Below are 21126 nucleotides of genomic sequence, written 5' to 3' on the forward strand. Positions count from 1 at the left end.
TTAGTATGTATTTGATAATATTTCAAATAGATATCTTCTATCTTTTGAAGAATGTACTCTTTTTTGTGCAAAAATTAACCAATATTTCCCAGTGTTGAATCAATTCATTATGCTTCTGTCAACCTTCTTTAACTCTTACATAACTAGTAAGCGTTGCCATAATGATGTGCAAACCCATAAAATGGCATGCCGCCGCCGCAGAGCCTCTTCTAATCATAGAATCATAGGGTTGGAAGGGGCCTACAAGACCATCGAGTCCAACTCCCTGCTCAATGCAGGAAGCCTGATTCCCAGGTGGTCTCTCATCCAAGTACTAACCAGGGCTGACCCAGCTTAGCTTCCAAGATCAAATGAGAATGGGCACCTCCAGCCCTTAATCAGCCCTGACATGCCTGTGGAATGCCCCCTGTTTGCCCTTAACTGCCGCAGGGCACTGGAACATGGTGCCCTCCCAGGGATCATAAGATTGCACCATAACTGTCTTAGATGTAAGAATGCTTTCTTGGTATAAATCAAGTTTTAAAAAAATATTTCTAATGTTATTTATACTAATATTATTCCTTCCATTGCATCTTTATTTGGTTTCCAACATTTCTTTGCATTCTCACACTTCCATCACAGATGCAAAAAAAGTCCAATATTAGATTCACATTTCCAGCATCTTTTGTCTAAATGTATATTCATTGTGTGGAGTTTTTCTGGTCTCATGTACCATCCAGTCACTAGTTTAAAACAGGTTTCTTGTATACTGATTATACAATGTAAAATCATGCTCCACATTCCATATATACTTCCAGATAATCAAACATTATAAATAATCCTGTTGTTGTTCAGTCGTTCAGTCGTGTCCGACTCTTCGTGACCCCATGGACCATAGCACGCCAGGCCTTCCTGTCCTGCGCTCTCTCCCGGAGTGTGCTCAAGTTCATATTCATTGCATCGGTGATGCTATCTAGCCATCTCATCCTCTGCCATCCCCTTCTCCTTTTGCCTTCAGTCTTTCCCAGCATCAGGGTCTTTTCCAGAGAGTTTTCTCTTCGCATTAGGTGGCCAAAATATTGGAGCTTCAGCTTCATTATCTGTCCTTCCAATGAGCAGTCAGGGTTGATTTCCTTTAGGATTGACTGATTTGACCTCCTTGCAGTCCAGGGGACTCATAAGAGTCTTCTCCAGCACCACAGTTCAAAAGCATCGATTCGTCGGCGCTCAGCCTTCCTTATAGTCCAGCTCTCACAGCCATACATTACTACTGGGAAAACCATAGCTTTGATTAGACGGACCTTGGTCAGCAAGGTGATGTCTCTGCTTCTTACTATGCTGTCTAGGTTTGCCATAGCTTTCCTCCCAAGGAGCAAGCGTCTTTTAATTTCATGGCTACAGTCACCGTCTGCGGTGATCTTGGAGCCCAGGAAAGTAAAATCTGTCACTGCTTCCATTTCTTCCCCTTCTATATGCCAGGAAGTGATGGGGCCAGATGCCATGATCTTAGTTTTTTTAATGTTGAGTTTCAAACCAGCTTTTGCACTCTCCTCTTTCACCCTCAACAAGAGGCTCTTGAGATCCTCTTCGCTTTCTGCCATTAGGGTGGTATTGTCTGCATATCGGAGGTTGTTGATAATTCTCCCAGCAATCTTAATTCCGACCTGTGATTCATCCAACCCGGCGTTTCTCATAATGTACTCTGCATATAAGTTAAATAAGCAGGGTGACAATATGCAGCCTTGTCATACTCCTTTCCCAATTTTGAACCAATCGGTTGTTCCATGTCCGGTTCTTACTGTTGCTTCTTGACCCTCGTACAGGTTTCTCAGGAGACAGGTAAGGTGGTCTGGTATTCCCATCACTTTAAGAATTTGCCAGAGTTTGTTGTGATCCACACAATCAAAGGCTTTAGCGTAGTCAATGAAGCAGAAATAGACGTTTTTCTGGAATTCTCTTGCTTTCTCCATGATGCAGCGAAAGTTGGCGATTTGATCTCTAGTTCCTCTGCCTCTTCGAAACCCAGCTTGTACTTCCGGTAGTTCTCGGTTCGCATACTGCTGAAGCCTAGCTTGTAGGATTTTGAGCATCACCTTGCTGGCATGTGAAATGAGCGCAATTGTGCGGTAGTTTGAACACTCTTTGGCATTGCCCTTTTTTGGAATTGGAATGTAAACTGACCTTTTCCAGTCTTGTGGCCATTCTTGAGTGTTCCGAATTTGTTGGCATATTGAATGCAGCACTTTAACAGCATCATCTTTTAGGATTTTAAATAGCTCAGCTGGAATACTGTCATCTCCGCTAGCTTTGTTGTTACTAATGCTTCCTAAGGCCCACTTGACTTCACTGTCTAGGATGTCCGGCTCAAGTTCAGTGACCGCACTCTCCTGGCTATCAGGGACATTCAGATCTTTCCTGTATAGTTCTTCTGTGTATTCTTGCCACCTCTTCTTAATCTCATCTGCTTCTGTTAGGTCCCTGCCTTCTTTGTCCTTTATCATCCCCGTCTTTGCACAAAATGTTCCCTTGAGATCTGCAATTTTCTTGAAGAGATCTGTAATCTTTCCCATTCTGTTGTTTTCCTCGATTTCTGTGCATTGTTCATTTAAGAAAGCCTTCTTGTCTCTCCTTGCTATTCTCTGGAACTCTGCATTCAGTTGGATATATCTTCCCCTTTCTCCCTTGCTTTTCGCTGCCCTTCTTTCGTGAGCTACTTGTAAAGCCTCATCAGACAGCCACTTGGCTTTCTTGCACTTCTTTTTCTTTGGGATGGATTCCGTTGCTGCCTCCTGAACAATGTTACAGAGCTCCGTCCATAGTTCCTCAGGCACTCTGTCTATCAGGTCTAATCCCTTAAATCTATTCCTTACCTCCACTGTATATTCATCAGGGATATGATTTAGGTCATACGTGAATGGGTTAGTGGTTTTCCCTACGTTTTTCAATTTAGGCTGAAATTTTGCAACAAGAAGCTCATGATCTGAGCCACAGTCAGCTCCAGGTCTTGTTTTTACTGACTATATAGAGCTTCTCCATCTTTGGCTGCAAAGGACATAATCAATCTGATTTCGATATTGACCATCTGGTGATGTCCATGTGTAGAGTCATCTCTTGTGCTGTTGGAAAAGAGTGTTTGCTACGATCAGCGTGTTCTCTTGGCAAAACTCTATTAGCTTTTGTCCTGCTTCATTTTGTACACCAAGGCCATACCTGCCTGTTATCCCGGTGATTTCTTGACTTCCTACTTTAGCATTCCAATCCCCTATGATGAAAAAGACATCTTTTTTTGGTGTTAGTTCTAGAAGGTGTTGTAGGTCTTCATAGAACCGATTAACCTCAGCTTCTTCGGCATCAGTGGTTGGGGCATAGACTTGAATTACTGTGATGTTGAATGGTTTGCCTTGGATTCGTACTGAGATCATTCTATCATTTTTAAGATTGTACCCCAGTACTGCTTTTCCCACCCTTTTGTTGACTCTGAGTGCTACTCCATTTCTTCTAAGGGATTCTTGCCCACAGTAGTAGATATGATGCTCACCTGAATTAAATTCGCCCATGCCTGTCCATTTTACTTCGCTGATTCCCAAGATGTCGATGTTCAATCTTGCCATCTCATGTTTGACCACCTCCAGCTTACCTTGATTCATTGATCTGACATTCCAGGTTCCTAAACAATATTGTTCTTTACAGCATCGGATTTTCTTTTCACCACCAGACACATCCACAGCTGGGTGTCCTTTCAGCTTTGGCCCAGCCGCTTCACTCTTTCTGGCGCTACTTGGAAATTCCCTCTGCTCTTCCCCAGTAGCATATTGGACACCTTCCGACCTGAGGGGCTCATCTTCCGGCGTCATCTCTTTTAGCCTTGTGATACGTTCCATGGGGTTTTCTTGGCAAGAATACTGGAGTGGGTTGCCATTTCCTTCTCCAGTGGACCACATTTTGTCAGAACTCTCTGCCATGACCTGTCCGTCTTGGGTGGCCCTGCACGGCATAGCTTGTGGCTTCATTGAGTTACGCAAGCCCCTTCGCCACAACAAGGCAGTGATCCATGAAGGGGTGTAAAGAGCTACCTGCCTATAATAAAGGTGAATTATTTTTTTTATGTGATTCTTAGGATTGGGGTTTTTACCAGGCAGCCCCTAATATTTAATAGCTTTTCAGATCCAGATACTGATTACCTCCCAGAACATGGGAAGTAACAATGGACAATAACCAATCCAATCATATGGCAATAGAGAAGTAGGCAAGGTGAAACTAGGATGATCCTGGAAATGCCTTGCTAAACATATGGAGGTCATAAGGAAGAGCATGAGAAGATAGATAATACAGAGTTTCTCTACTGAGAATGGCATCCCCATTCATTTCAGTGAAGGGACCTGACCCATGCACGCTTTCCTGTATCATGGTGCAGATCAACCTTCTTCTTTGAAATTAATGGGGGCAACACACACAGCGGGGGGGGGGGAGCCCTGTGAGGACACAGGTTGGGGCTCAAGGCAGTAGCTGGAGAAAAATAGGGCAGAGCAAACCTACCAACTAAGCCATCACCTATCTGAGGCCAGAACTATCCCTTATGATGTGGCTGCTACCCCCATCTCCTCCTCTCTCCCTGGGCAACATCAACTAGTACAAAATGTGGGACACTGTCAGAACCTGACTTCCTGGAGGCATAAGTCACAATAAACACTTTTGTTTCAATTGACTATAAGCCATTATAGTCACAGTAAAGATCCACAGTTCACAGTGAACTTCCTTGACCAGATTCATTTCATGAGCATCACAACTAAACAGTCCTGGGTTCAGTAGACAGAATTAATCCAAATCAGTACAGAGCGCTCTAGTGAAAGCAGGAAAGCTTTCCAGGTTATCACAGCATTGCTTCCAGCAAAGTCTACCACTGGTTGCTCTGGTTTAAATACAGCAGAGTGGCCACTAAAGATCAGTTTTGGACATTTAATCCTGGCAGGAAAACCTGACTTTCAGGCGGTTGCTGCACCTCACGGAAGGCCTCTCAAATGCCCTGCTTAGTTGACAATGCAATAAAGGCGACAGCCCTGAACTCCCTGTCCTGCAGAGACCTCCTGCTGCTGCCCTGTTCCCCTGCAAGACGCCCCTGATTGAGAAGCAGGGGCCTCGTCAAGGTCATGTCTCCCAGATGAGAAGACTGTCAGTGTCCTGCATCTCACCTCCTCCCGACTCGTAAGCCAGTGGGCGGCCTGGTAGAACTGAGTTCTCAGACACCTGACTTCCCATGGCTGGGCTTGCCTCCACAGCATCCCCTTCTGACTCAGAATCAGTGTCACAGGCTATAGCTCCCCATGAACTGGGTCAGTGTCTTGCACTCAAATTTTCACCACCTCCATTAACAGCAAGGGAAACTCACAACTAATGACAACACACCATGCATGTTGTAGTGGTGGATATGGTGGGTGTTAGACAGTAGTGCAGTGGCAAATTCAGAAGTGCAGGGTCCCTTCATGATAGTCACAGCCACGCCCCCTCATAAGCCACACCCCCTTCTAAGATTATACAACTTTGTAAGTTTATACAATAAAAATGAGCTTTCAGTCATTTTGGAGTTCTGTTGAGCAATGAATGCAGGATGAGGGCATGTCTTTTTGAAATTCAGCAAGAAGAAGGCAATATAGCTTTCAGAAGTTCCAGCTGATCACCCACAGTGCCATAACACATCTAGTTATATTCTCCCTAGAGCAGCAGTCTGGATTGTTGATCACTGTTTCGGTTTCTTTCAACATTCTCTGGCCTCTGCAACCACTGACTTCATGGGTGTTTTTTTTTTCCATGAGTCCAGAATCCATAGTTCAGTCATCTCTTATGGTGTTTTAGTTGGATCCAGACTTAGTCATGCTTAGAGTAGACTCAGTGAAATCAGAGGACCTTAAGATAGCCATAAGCAGAATCATAGAATAGTAGGGTTAGAAGGGGCCTACAAGGCCATCGAGTCCAACCCCCTGCTCAATGCAGGAATCCAAGTCAGAGCATCCCCAACAGATGGCTGTCCAGCCTCGTCTTGAATGCCTCCAGTGTGGGAGAGCCCACCACCTCCCTAGGGAATGGGTTCCATTGTCGTATTGCTCTAACAGTCAGGAGGTTTCTCCTGATGCTCAGCCGGAATCTGGCTTCCTGTAACTTGAGCCCATTATTCCGTGTCCTGCACTCTGGGAGGATCGAGAAGAGATCCTGGCCTTCCTCTCTGTAACAACCTTTCAAGTACTTGAAGAGCGCAATCCTATCTCCCCTCAGGCTTCTCTTCTCAAGGCTAAACATGCCCAGTTCTTTCAGTCTCTCCTCATAAGGCTTTGTTTCCAGGCTCCTGATCATCTTTGTTGCCCTCCTCTGAACCCTCTCCAGTTTGTCTGCATCCTTCTTAAAATGTGGTGCCCAGAACTGGACACAGTACTCCAGATGAGGCCTAACCAGTGCTGAGTAGAGGGGAACTAGTACTTCCTGGGATTTGGAAGCTATGCTTCTATGAATGCAGCCCAAAAGAGCATTGGCCTTTTTTGCGGCGAGATCACATTGTTGGCTCGTATTCAGCTTGGGGTCTACAACAATTCCAAGATCCTTCTCGCTTGTAGTGTTGTTGAGCCACGTATCCCCCATCTTATAACTGTGCATTTGGTTTCTTTTTCCTAGGTGCAGAATTTGGCATTTATCCCTATTGAAGTAGTGACTAACTTTTCCCACTGATTTCAGTAAGTCTACTCTAAGCAAGACTAAGTCCGGATCCAAACCTTTATGTAGCCTTCTGAGCAATGTCTCAACCTTGGGGAAATCACAGTACACAAAAGCACTCCTCTGGACCCACATTCTCTTGTTCGAGAAACAACGGCTACTGCCACTGCTAATGATGATATCCTCAAAGCCACACAGCTCAAGGCCATGATGGGCCCCAGAGTAGCTGTCCCTAGTGAGCCTCTTACTTTGCTCCCAGTACTGAACTCACACACAACATGCACACATACATACAGAGAGTCAACAATGTACAATAATAATGCAAAAACATTTTTCACTACATACTTTAGTGGAAATCATCTTCCATGCTTTCCTGGAAGCAAAAGCAAAAGCTCTTCCATGGTAGGACACTCAAATACAAACACAAGCTTCTCCTTTTACAAAATACAGTGCACAGACACGGAAAACATAAAACACACATTGATGCACTCTCTCATACACACACACTCACAAGAAAGAGACATAAACTCACTCACTGCCTCTTTCAGATGCAACAGCCAAACAGGCTGTTTTGTTATTATAAAGAAATCAAAGAGGCCTGTCAGGAATCCATGAGTGTTTATGCCCCATTAACTTCTAGGGGCCTGCACCTCCCTTTTTTTAATGCAACCTCCTCAAGACCATGTGCTGTACAGTGGCACAACACAGACAGACCCCACCTTCCCCGGTTTCCCTCCCACTAAGCACACAGGGAAAAGCAGAAGGAAAAACACAGAAAGGCTGCAGGAGCTTTCTTAGACCCAGCCTCCTCCTTCTCCTCCCCCCCCCCTTTCTTCCTCCTCCTGGCTGGAGCTTTTATTTTTCTTCCCAGCTCTCTATTTCCACATATGGGGGGGGGGGGGAGGAGGGATCAAGAGGAGGGGAAGGAAGGGAACGGAGGAAGGGGAGTGTACAAAGTCAGGCGCGCTCTCCATGCAGACAGCCAAGACGAAGGAGGGAAACATGTCACACAAGCCCGCAACTCCCTTTCTCCCTCCCATAGCGACGATGGCTCCCTCCCCTTGTAGCCTTCTGCTAGCTTGGCACCCATGGCCGCAGGGAGCTGCTCCAGCTGCCGTAGCTAGCAGCAACAGCAGCGCGCGCTCACAACAGCATCTCAAGCTCTTCCAGCCGCCTGCCCCACAGAGGTAGGCTGGCAGTGGGAGAGACCCGGCTCCAAAAAAAGTCCTGGGTTTTCGTCCTGGTGTGACACCCCCCCCCCCACTGCACCCCTGGTGTTAGAGGAAGTTGAGACATTGGGCTGTTGCTTTGAGCAGCAGCCAGCTCTGTATGTCCTGCAAAGTCTAGTTACATTATTTCATCATTTAATCAAGCCTCTTTAATGTGTAATGCTTGTGGGTGATACCAATTAACAGGAGCTGACCCCATGATGGAGCTGATTTCATGAAATTTTATTTATTATTTTACTATTAAAACACTAGCAAATGTACCCTGCTTCACACAGGTTGGATTAGCCAAAGACTTCAAGCAAAGTTACAGACCCATGGCAGTTGGCACCCATAGGTACAGCCCCTGCCGTAGTGCAGCCTGAGGGAGGGGTCTGTCCACAGCAGGTGTATAACTCTGTTCCTCAGCCTACTAATCTCCCCTGGCTTCAAACTGTATGGACTGCAAATCTATGTGCTGGTTAGCCAGGTGTGTCCCTTGTGGCTGAAGGTGTTACTGCAGGCTTCAACCACATGGACACATTTTAATTAATTAAAATTAATCAGTGTATTTAAAAAACCAAGTAACCCTGGGGAGCACACCCCCTAGTGTCCCCTTAGTATGCATGCCAAGTTTCAGCTGTCTGGGTTTCATGGTCTTGGGACTATGGTGATGACAGACAGTTATACATTCTCTTATTATTATAGATGGATTTCAGGGTAGTGTGCAACAAAAATGTTACCATAATACAAAATAAGAATAATAAAACAGCAAATAAAGTCATTAAAAGCAGACTAGGATTTGCAACAGATTAAAATGGCTCAGTGAATAAAATAATGCTGCTTGGCATCCAAAAATTTACAATGTAGGTGTCAAGTGAACTTCTTTGGGGAGGGCATTCCCTCACTGAAGTCCACTGCTCAGAAGGCCTCTCCCTTGTAGGTGAATTGTGTGCGCCTCTGATACAAGTACTGAGGTACTTGGAAAAGGCCCTGGGCAGAAGATCATAAAACAGGGCCAGTTGATATGGGAAGGAGACAGTACTTCATATATTTGGGTCCCAAGCCATCTAGAGCTTTAAAGGTAAGTACCAACACCTTGAATTAAATGTAATGGAAACTATTATCATTAAGATATTTTAGTTTCTGTTCTCTCTTCCAACTCATTTCTATTCTTGGTTTTATAGACAGGTATGTTATTATTCTAGGTAAAATAATTTACACTTGGGGGACAGAGTGTGTTAATAAACATACTGATGTTCCAACGAGGGGAACAGACTATTTAGGCTGAAGTTTTCTGGTTTGCATCCAGTGTGAACACTGCATGTGAAATTTGATTTAACAGATTAATACTGTAAGCCTAGGCATGTCTACTCAGAAGTAAGTCTATTGCACTGGATGAGGCTTACTCCCGGGAAAGTGTGTATAGTACTACACCAAGTTAAGACTGTTGAATTAAACCTTGGTTTCATTATGTGAGATAAGATCTAGATTTGAGCAGAAGTTCAAGTTTAATTAGTTCCCTTGTTTCCCAAAGCCAGCATTCATGTCTAGTTGGTTCATTACGCCATTAATCATTCAAAAGTGTAGAACTGAAGCAATGATTTCAGGCAAATATATTTGCCCAATTACTGTCCTGTATGCCTTGTGAGAAAAAGGTATCCCATTACAAATGACACAATTAAATAACACACACCAAAGAGAAAAAATAAGCTGTGCAAAAATGAATTCACCAATTTCGGAGTTGATGCAGAATTTTTAAAAATGCAACATTCCAAATAAGTGTGGCATTTTAAGCAGTCAAAAGATCAAATGAGAGGACAGCAAAACATGATCCGTTCAGAGCCAATACAAGAAGCACCAGTTCCTTGCATACCATATAACAGCCTTATCCTCAGTGACAGAGACCAAGTGTGTACTGGAAATATAATTTATCATATTAAATATCATTTGGGTTTTTACCAAGGAGATCTGGGTTTGACTACTGGCTCAGCCAGTTGTTCTCTTGGCCCAGATTTCCCCCATCTGGGGCCATCCAGATGTATTGGATTTGTGGCTGCTATTGAACTCATCTGGAAGGCATCAGGCTGGCTAAGGCTGTCTTAGCCTATTTCTTAAGGATGGGATACAAATGTGATAGAAAGATAGATAAATAAATAATCCTTCAGTTTTGTAATCTGGAGGCTGGTTATCCTCTGTATGAAGTGCTGCTTTCTTTAATCCAGGGATGTTGAACCTCAGGCCCAGGGACCAAATCTGGCCCTCTGGGGTTCTCCAGGTGGTTCCCCACATTATCAGGTGGTTTCTGCTCTCCCTCCTAACTGCCAGTCATCCGGTGGTTTCCCAGCTTTTGAGCAATTTCTCCCCATTCTGACAAAGTTGAAATGCCTCTCGTAAGGCTTAGTTACTGGCAGTAACAGGCATAAGGTGCAATCCTATGCATGTTTAGACAGAAAAAAGGTCTACACTCCCAGCATGCCCTAGCCAGCATGGCTGGCTAGGGCATGCTGGGAGTTGTAGGACTTTTTTCCCTGTCTATGCATAGGATTGCACCCTTAATCTAAAATACGTTGGAATTTTTGGTATTTTGGCCCTTCCCTATTGCCTTTTGCCCTAACCCCATTGCCTTCAGTACAGCCTACCCCTGGAAAGTGGCCCCACCGAGCTTCCCTGAAACTGAATTTGGCCCTCAGGATGAATAAAGATTTGACACCTTTCATTGGTTTGGAAATGATCAAATTTTGTTTTAATTAACTGTCCCTGTACCGTTCTCTCTACTCCTGTCGCTTCAGGCCCAGACTCAGGTATTTTGATCCATTATTTATTTGTTTATTTAAAATACGTTTGGGCCACTTTGAAATACATTTAAGCCACCTCTCATTAAGTAAAATATTAATTAGTGCCTTCTCTCTGTCACTGATGCTCACACAGAGGCACACAAACAAAATACAAGGACAGAAAACCCATCAATCCTCATCTGGCATAGATAACTCAAATAGCACAGTTCCCATCACTGCTCATGCTGCTATGTTTACCCTCAGTTTCACATTGGCCTGGTTCACACGATCACTGCTGGGAAAATAAGCCCTGGTGGCTTATTTTTCCTGCCACACATGCTGGGGATATTGGCATAATTACCCTCAGCAGCGCAGCTTATCATTGTTGTGCGAATCTGACCAAGGTGGCTTGTTGCCCATGGGCTGTTGTAGGACTCTGCGTGGCCTGTTACCCATGGCAACGTGCCACCCTGGCTGAGTTTGCACAACACAACAAGCCACACTGCAGAGGGTAATTATGCTAATCCCCCTGGCATGCACAGGACAGTTAACAAGCTGTTGTTGTTCAGTCATTAAGTCGTGTCCGACTCTTCCTGACCCCATGGACCATAGCACGCCAGGCCTTCCTGTCCGCTGCTCTCTCCCGGAGTGTACTCAAGTTCATATTAATTGCATCCGTGATGCTATCTAGCCATCTCATCCTCCGCCATCCCCTTCTCCTTTTGCCTTCAATCTTTCCCAGCATCAGGGTCTTTTCCAGTGACTTTTCTCTTCGCATTAGGTGGCCAAAATATTAGGTGGCCAGATGCCATGATCTTAGTTTTTTTAATGTTGAGTTTCAAACCAGCTTTTGCACTCTCCACTTTCACCCTCAGCAAGAGGCTCTTTAGATCTTCTTTGCTTTCTGCCATTAGGGTGGTATCGTCTGCATATCGGAGGTTGTTGATAATTCTCCCGGCAATCTTCATTCCGACCTGTGATTCATCCAACCCGGCGTTTCTCATGATGTATTCAGATATAAGTTAAAAAAGCAGGGTGACAATATGCAGCCTTGTCGTACTCCTTTCCCAATTTTGAACCAATCAGTTGTTCTATGTCCGGTTCTTACTGTTGCTTCTTGGCCCTCGTACAGGTTTCTCAGGAGACAGGTAGGGTGGTCTGGTACTCCCATCTCTTTACGAATTTGTCACAGTTTATTGTGATCCACATAATCAAAGGCTTTAGCGTAGTCAATGAAGCAGAAATAGACGTTTTTCTGGAATTCTCTTGCTTTCTCCGTGATCCAGCAAATGTTGGCGATTTGAACTCTAGTTCTTCTGCCTCTTCGAAACCCAGCTTGTACTTCCAGTAGTTCTCGGTTCACATACTGCTGAAGCCTAGCTTGTAGGATTCTGAGCATAACCTTGCTGGCATGTGAAATGAGCGCAATTGTACGGTAGTTAGAACACTCTTTGGTGTTGCCCTTCTTTGGAATTGGAATGTAAACTGACCTTTTCCAGTCTTGTGGCCACTGTTGAGTGTTCCAAATGTGTTGGCATATTGAGTGCAGCACTTTAACAGCATCATCTTTTAGGGTTTTTAATAGCTCAGCTGGAATACTGTCATCTCCGCTAGCTTTGTTGTTAGTAATGCTTCCTAAGGCCCACTTGACTTCACTCTCTAGGATGCCCGGCTCAAGTTCAGTGACCGCACTATCATGGCTATCAGGGACATTCAGATCTTTCCTGTATAGTTCTTCTGTGTATTCTTTCCACCTCTTCTTAATCTCATCTGCTTCTGTTAGGTCCCTGCCTTTTTTGTCCTTTATCATGCCTGTCTTTGCACAAAACGTTCCCTTGATATCTCCGATTTTCTTGAAGAGATCTGTAATCTTTCCCATTCTGTTGTTTTCCTCGATTTCTTTGCATGTTCATTTAGGAAGGCCTTCTTGTCTCTCCTTGCTATTCTCTGGAACTCTGCATTCAGTTGGATATATCTTCCCCTCTCTACCTTGCTTTTCGCTTCCCTTCTTTCCTCAGCTACTTGTAAAGCCTCCTCAGACAGCCACTTTTCTTTCTTGCATTTCTTTTTCTTTGGTATGGATTGAGTTGCTGCCTCCTGAACAATGTTACGGACCTGCGTCCATAGTTCCTCAGGCACTCTATCAGGTCTAATCCCTTAAATCTATTCCTCACCTCCACTGTATATTCATCAGGGATATGAATTAGGTCATACCTGAATGGTTTAGTGGTTTTTCCTATGTTCTTCAATTTAAGCTGAAATTTTGCGATAAGAAGCTCATGATCTGAGCCACAGTCAGCTTCAGGTCTTGTTTTTACTGACTGTATAGAGCTTGTCCATCTTTGGCTGCAAAGGACATAATCAATCTGATTTCGATATTGACCATCTGGTGATGTCCATGTGTAGAGTCGCCTCTTGTGCTGTTGGAAAAGAGTGTTTGCTATGATCAGCGTGTTCTCTTGGCAAAACTCTTTTAGCTTTTGTCCTGCTTCATTTTGTACACCAAGGCCATGCCTGCCTGTTATCCCGGTGATTTCTTGACTTCCTACTTTAGCATTCCAATCCCCTATGATGAAGAGGACATCTTTTTTTGGTGTTAGTTCTAGAAGGTGTTGTAGATCTTCATAGAACCGATCAACCTCAACTTCTTCAGCCTCAGTGGTTGGGGCATAGACTTGAATTACTGTGATGTTGAATGGTTTGCCTTGGATTCGTGCTGAGATCATTCTATTGTTTTTGAGTTAACAAGCTACTATGGATTATTAACCACCCTACGATGATGCAAACCTGGTCACTATTTATCTGTATTGTAATTGTGCTGCAGTGTCATGTTCAGCCAGGCCAGGTCTAAACATTACACTTATCACAGGTGTTGTTGTGGCATGTATAATGTTGCGATGTATTTATTTGCTCTAAACCTGTCTTGTGTGATGAATAGCTTATTTTTCTGTATTCGGATATGTATGTTCTGGGGGGAGGGGTACTGCATTGCGAAATCATATCCTGTCAAGAATAAGTAGCATTGAACTGGAAATTTTGTATTCTGTTTCCGTAGTCACTCTACTCACAGACTAATGATTCCCTCTGGCTGTGCCAGTACCCACGTAAACTTAATATAAACATTACACTTGCCAAACAAGTAGGAAAGTATGCCAAACTATCATGGAATTCCTGAGGTGGAAAGCATGACACTCAACAATCCCACCTGCCTGTGATAAACATTGCAAACTATCAGAACACCATGTGAAAACTCCATACATCATGAGGTGAATGCAGTGTTTAGATCTGGCCTCAGATGCAGCTGAACGGAATGAATGCAACTGAGCAAACTGTTGCTGAATAAGAACAGTAAGAATTATAGTGAAACCTGATCCCACTCATGTTTGTTTGTTTTTTGGGGAGAAAAAAGTGTGTTCCACTTAACCCAATGGGGTAAACTCCCAATAAGTATACTTAGGATCATATCCCAAGGCTTAAACCTTATCTCAAACTTGCAAACCATCTGAGTAAAGGCTGTCTTTCTTCTTTGGGACAAGACTATATGCAGTTTCAATCACATAACTGATTGATGGCAGGCCCTGTAAAAAATGTGCGTGGTAAATAACACCAGTAATATTAGGTTACTGTGGATGTCTGTATCTAGCCAACCATGCTTTGTCCAACCATGCTTCAACATAGGCCTCAAACCTAATTAGCAGTCTTGGGCTTTTGTTCATTGCCCACTCCTGATTCTACCCTAGGCCAAAGATAAGCCAGCAAAGAATTACTTGGAAAGTTTACATTATGTGGGCAAAACCTCATGGCTGTACAAAGTAGTGTGTCAAAATATGACTCACACCGTATTTACACATCCTCTGACTGAGAAAACTACTATCTCAGTATCTGCCGACAGGAGACGAGTTGAAAGGCACAGTTGTGTAGGAACAGCCTATGTAAACAATATTTCCAAATGCAAAACCTGAGGAAAATGCTAGCGGAAGGAGAGGGGGCAGCCAGTAGTGGGAGTCTGTAGCAGCGGTATTTCACGGTATTGTTACCACAATACACTGAAAACTAAAGAATACACAGAGGGGAAGGAGAGGGGGCAGCCAGTAGCAGGAGCATAGACAGGGTGGGGAACAAGCCTCTCTCATTCGCTCAGCAGCATCTCTGCGGTTGATGACATTCACTTCAACTGGTGGGACTCCACCCAGCCTCAGAGTAAGGCAGTTTAAAGTGCTCTTGTGTGACTTGTGAAAGTGGGTCTTTAGGTGGTGTATACTCTGCTTTTCTTTCTCCATGTGCCACTGATGGGCCAAAGCCAATTTCATGATAATCCAGATAAAAGCTGAAAACGCTTCTGCATGCGTTTCCATGTAGATCTGGCCTTGGTGGTTTCCCCCAGCAATGAATTGCCCGGACAAATGAGCCCCTTTCAGAAGTGTGGCTGGGGCTCCCAGAGCTTGCTGAGCATGCATAGGACATGTATTGGAACATGGATTTGGCAGGGGTGGAGCCTGCTGCCACAATGGTCCCCCCCCCCCATACAAGCCATCGTGTGTGTGGAGCTTCGGCCACTCTTCTGAAAAGGGTTAGTGAGTGAAGTAGACCCGGGAGGTTTATGGCAAACAGTGACATTATACTGGCTCTCTGGGATCATTCAATTCCCAGGCCCAAGAAGATTCTGGCTGTGGTGCTAATATTGGGTTGGATCCGGGATGTGTCCTCTGTGAAAGGAAAGGCTCTCCTTGTGAAAGGTCCCTCCACCTGATTTTTGGTGATCCATCCTTCCCCCACACTACAGGTTATCTCATTCAACAGGGGGCCAATCCACATGGGGGTTTTACTCCAGTTCTACTGCTCCCCAAAGACGACCATGTCAGGTGACACATGGCCATCCCCGTAGCAGGCACGATTTTTCAAGCTTTAAAAATCGTGTTATTGCAAATCCTTTTTGTGGTAGATTTTCCCATCATGGTGGCTTGAACGCAGTTTGGGAGTCTATATGACCTGAACTGCCTTCAGTGTGGGCTGGAGGAGAGCAGCACTGATTGGTGGAAGGGAAAGTGGTGTCATTAAAGGGTGGACCCAAACGAGCATAGGACGCAAGGGCGGATGTTTGTGGAACATGTCTACTACGAAGCCCTTCCGCCACTGCACTTTAAGAGCACGCGAGCGAGGAGGGGCAGGGGGAAAGCCTGTTGATTCGAAGCTGTGCCCCTACGAACCAGCATAGCTAAGAAAAGCTGGAAGCACTTCATTGAGCACGCACAGGAGGAGCGGTGGTGGGGAGCCTGTTGACTGGGCAGTGAATATACACCAAAGACAATGTGCGAGTCGCTCTCCCTCCTCCCCAGCTCCGCGCTCTCTGCTCTCAGCACCTCTTGAGCTCCCACTCATTCTGCTCAGTCTCTGGGCAGCAGCAGCTGCCCACCCGCCCGCCTCATAAATGTGTGTGTATGTGGGAGTTTCATGAACATCTACTCATAAGTAAGTCCTCCACTGCACATCATTGAACACGTCAGGGGGGAGGGGAGGGGGAGAAGCCTCCGCTCATTGGCTGCCTCACACCCACACAATTGATGATGTTCATTTCTACACACAGGACTCCACCCACCCAACCCTGAACTAATGTGGCTTCGGTTGGAAGAATACAGCGCCATGAAAGGAGCTAATTCAATGCAGTGAAAATCCTGATTTTGCCTAAATTGCCTCAGAAAGCATCTCTGTTTAGATCGGTCTCTAATGCTGTCTGTGTAGCATTTTCAGTGGGGCAGCCCTGGGAAGGAGGGGGTGGGAAAGTCCACTTGCCCCTGAGTAATTGATGCAGCTTAAATCTGGATCCAGCCTATTCTGCCTCAAACCACCTTCAGTTCCCTTTTCCAGCCAGCAGCGCTCGTGATGCAGAGAACCAATGTCTGACCCATAACTCCTGTTTTGGAGTTCACAGTGCCTGGCATTTAAACACCCAGTGGAGAAAGGACAATGATCCTTCATTTACACCTACGGTTGCCATCTTCTTTACTGGCCATACTCCTGTGCCTCTAAGAGCAGCCTATAGAAACTGAGCAGCTGACTTTTTTTCCAGGCATGAAATAAAGCTTCAATGGCTACATTTCTGTGTGCCAGGCTGCTGTGAAAGGCACAAAAGCCTGGCCAAAAAAGAGGTGGCAATCCAACAGACCAGGGACTCTTCCATGAAGGTAAACCTCTTGCTTCTCCAAGTGATGTTGTAGCAGCTGAATGTTGAAAGGTGATGCATTTTAACACTTGAGGTGACACATTTTTGTATGTCATAAAAGCCTCCTAGCAACCTGATCTGACCTCAGTCACCTTCTGATGATAAACAGAGAGAAGAAAACAGCTTCAAGAGGGTTCTTTGGTAGTACCCACCATGATACAGAATATACATGACCAGGCAAGTGTTGTAATACCTGTCACTGTAGAATTGGCTTGATATTTGATGGAAAGCCAGATACTCAATTGACAGAAATCAAATCTACGATAGGTAATGAACAAACATTTCTTTCTCCTTTTTCCCTTTCTGGACCTGGTGATGGGTGGTTATTGCAAATAACTAAATAAATTAGTTATTTGCAACCCCCCTGCCCCCTGCTCTTTGTGATGTCAGAAGTGATTACCCAATACCTTGCAAGCTGTTGATCCTGAACGTGTAAACTATATACACAAAATAACAGATGTAATTCCTGAATAGTGTTAAATCTCCTGTTGAGCTGCCAGCAGACCTGTATAACTTGTTATCCAGCAGGCCAAATGCAGCTCACCAGCTACAGAGCCCATTAGGAACTCAGAAAATCTTCTGTGCTTGCTTGTGGTTTTCAAACACCTGACATGTCCACATATGAGATATAAAAATGGAACCACATCAAATCCTCTTAAAATACATTACTTTCTGGTCAATCTTGACCCAGCACTTTTGCAGAAAAGAAGAGGTCTTGAATTCTTAATAGATAAATTGAGTCAAGATAATATTATATAGAAGTGAGTAGTAGCATTCAAGGTTTTTTTTTAAACTCAAGAATGAATGGGTGATTATACGCTGAAAAGGCTAGGCTCTTGTTTGCACCCACTGCAGAAGAGGCTAGGCAATTGTATATGCTTTTAGAGGAGCCACAAGCTCATTTGCCCTAAGTAAATGGTTGGAATCTGTTGGCTTGTTTTCCCTTTTATCTCCCTTGTTGTGGGTCATTGTAATGGAGCTAACAATTCTGTCCATACATATTAAATGCCCAGAGAGCTTCTCCTATTGGGCAGTATAGAAATGTAAGAAAGAAAGAAAGAAAGAAAGAAAGAAAGAAAGAAAGAAAGAAAGATTAGTTCTTGGCCTTCTCTGCAAAGAAACCTAAACGGGATCCTGTGGCTTCATGCAAGGGGCTCCCTCAAACAGATGGGCAGCATTCTGCTGAGAGCAAGGATCATCCATCAGAAGGGAGTGTGGAAGGGTTGATTGGACTTCACCTCGCAGAAAGAGGTGATCACTTCTGTCAGAGCCATCACTCTCCATGTTTTCAGCAGCTGGATATGTGGCCAGCAAAGAGCATCATATGCACAGGAAGAGTTATCTTTCACTGAGCGTGTTCAATGAAAAATACTTTATATTCCTTTTTGATCCAGAGAGTGTTCCATGCACATATTGCCTTACTGGATCAAGGGAATCATGTCTAACACAGGGGTGGGCAAACTTTTTTGGGGAGTGAAGGGCCACATTGGTGGCTGCAGAACCTTTTGGGGGTCGCATGAATGGGTGGAGCAGTGATGGGCAGGACTAGGACACACACACCCCCATTCACATACACACACACACACACACACTGACTCACACAAACACTCATTCACTTTTACACACACCCACGCAGATATTCACTTACATACTCACCAGTTCACTCATGCACATGTACACATTCACACCCGAAACCACACACACATAAACATACCCGTACCTACAAGGTTCACTGCATGGAGCCCTGGCTCTACTGTGCCACTGGTGGGGAAACAGCCATCTTGAGATGTGCAGCCCAGCTGGTGTCTGGTCAGCGGGGATAAATGGGTGAGGTTCCTGGGCTCCACGGGCTGCATGTGGCCTATGGGCTGCAGGTTGCCCACCTGTGGACTCTCACAAAAATGTACAGATGTGATTTTGTTTGTAATAGCTTTTCTGCATTTCCTTTACCCATTCACATTCTCACATCCACTCATGTTCAACCCCTCCCCCCTTCCCGCTTTAACATAGCATTCCCATATTCACACACACAGTTTTGTATTCACACACACAGTTTTGCAGTAATCTGTGGCCATGCCACTTCCGCTTTTTTCTGAACCCTGGAGCAGCGCCCCTATGAGTAAAAGCTCCCCTGTGAGGAAAGGCTACAATGTTTGAGATTGTTTAGCTTAGAAAAGAGGGGAGTAAGGAGAGACATGATAGAGGTGTACAAAATTATGCATGGTGTGGAGACAGTGGAGAGGGTATGGGACTTTGCCCCACCTTGGGGGAAGCTATAACCTCCGACAATGATTCTGAGTCAGAAGGGGATGCTGTAGAGGCAGGCCCATTCGAGGGAAGCCAGGCCTCTGAGAACTCAGTTCTGCCAGGCCTCCCACTGTCTTATGAGCTGGGATGGGTGAGACATAGGACGCTGATGTGGCTTATCTCTCACAGCCGGGAGATAGGACCTTGACGGAGGCCTCTGCTTCTCAATTAGGGGCATCTTCCATGGGAACAGGAGAGCAGGAGGAGGTCTCTGCAGGAGAGGGAGTTTCAAGCTGTCTCCTTCAGTGCGTTGTCAACTAAAGAGGGCATTTCAGAGGTGTTCCGTGAGGCACAGCAACTGCCTGAGAGCCAGGTTGCCCTGCTAGGATTGAATGTCTGATACTGATCTTTAGTGGCCACTCCCCTGTATTTAAACCAGAGCAACCAGCAGTACACTTTGCAAAGTGGAAGCAAAGGACTTCTTCACACAGTGTATAGTTAAACTATGGAATTCACTTCCACAAGACGTAGTGATGGCCACCAATTTGGATGGGTTTAAAAGGGGGTTGGACAAATTCATGGAGGAGAAGGCTATCAATGGCCACTTGTCCTGATGGCTCTGTGTACCTTCAATATCAGAGGCAGCATGCCTATGTACACCAGTTACTGGGGAACACGGGTGGGAGGGTACTTTTGCACTCATGTCCTGCTTGTGAGTTTCCCATGGGCAGCTGGCTGGCCACAGAATGCTGGACTAGATGGACCCTTGGTGTGATCCAGCAGGGCTCTTCTTATGTTCTTAACCCGTCCCACCAAGAGGTCCCATTCGTGCTTTCCAGTGCACCTCAGTAACTGAGGTAATCGCCAAGGGTGGTATTTCAAACTAAATCCAGAGTGCTTATAGTCAGTATAGGGTGGCCGCTGATGAATTGCCAAAAAAGAGGATGGTGGTTTGCATAAAATTTGCATATGCTAATTTATAGGTATAGATGCAAATTTAGAAATAATAATTATAATTTAAATAGAAATACATGACATCTCACCATCATGTGGAAGACTGTTATCAGGTGACCTGCCTGCTCAGTCTGCTGTCCAGGTGCTAACTGTTGATGGGCAACAGTTCTTGTGGGTCTTTAAACTAGAATGGGACATGACAGCCCTTCAAATGGGGGATGGTACTCTGTAAAAGAGGACTCCTGGCCAGAGTTTTCAAAGCCTTCTGTCTGAATTTATCTCCATTTTTTCCCCTTTGGCAAATTTATCTAGTTTGGGGGCCACTTGGAAAAATCATTATTTTCTTCCTGCACATCTTCATGCTCTGTGCTTTAATCTGATGTCTCATTCCTCCTTCTCTTTGATTGTGGGAATTGTTCTAATCATTTATCCAAAGCTGACCTTGACTTTGCAAATAGATATGTGATGGTTGTATAAAACAGTTAAAAGAACAAAATAAAATAAATAAGCTATACAAATAAAGCATATTGGTGATAAAAAATACTTTATTTGCAAAGAAAGTAATCCTCTAAGAAATGCAGAGGTCAAATGCTTCTTTTTATTTGCCACTCCTGCTAGATTATTGAATGCGTTACCTGCTGGCTGTTTCTTCTCTCAAACAGAAAGAATTTGAGGAGTTTTTGAAAAGTGCAGGACCTCACCTTGTCGTCGTCGACTTTTCAGCAAAATGGTGCGGGCCTTGCAAAATGATTCGTCCTCTTTTTTATGTAAGTCTAATGTTGCCATCACTGCCCTCCCAGGGCAAGGAGAAAATGTAAACCCATTGTTGCTTTCATTTTACTAATGCAGAGTAACTGTACTCATTCTCCCTTAGGCTTATAGAAAGCTATTTCTCCATCTAGCCCGCTATTGTCTGCTCTGGGGTGCAGAGCCTCTTTCATCCCATTTTGGAGAAGCTCTAAGGGGCCACATACCAATGGTGGGCAGAGCTGAAGGCAAAGGGGGCGGGGCCAAAGGCAAAAGGGCGGAGCTAAACAATTAGCAT

The 21126-nt window shown here is 44.7% G+C and overlaps 1 protein-coding gene across 2 annotated transcripts in view; it reads left to right on the forward strand.

Moving 5' to 3' along the window:
• Positions 1 to 21126, forward strand: part of LOC146352691 (thioredoxin-like) — a 57342-nt gene that overhangs the window by 14788 nt on the left and 21428 nt on the right. For both annotated transcript variants that reach the window (XM_084834651.1, XM_084834653.1), the window contains exon 2: positions 20744 to 20848. In XM_084834651.1, coding sequence (XP_084690777.1) covers positions 20744 to 20848 — 105 coding nt within the window. The remainder of the gene's footprint in view (positions 1 to 20743; positions 20849 to 21126) is intronic.

This window comes from Heloderma suspectum, chromosome 2, assembly GCF_057233095.1.
Source record: "Heloderma suspectum isolate Gila_16-S chromosome 2, 16-S_ref, whole genome shotgun sequence".
NCBI lineage: Eukaryota > Metazoa > Chordata > Lepidosauria > Squamata > Helodermatidae > Heloderma > Heloderma suspectum.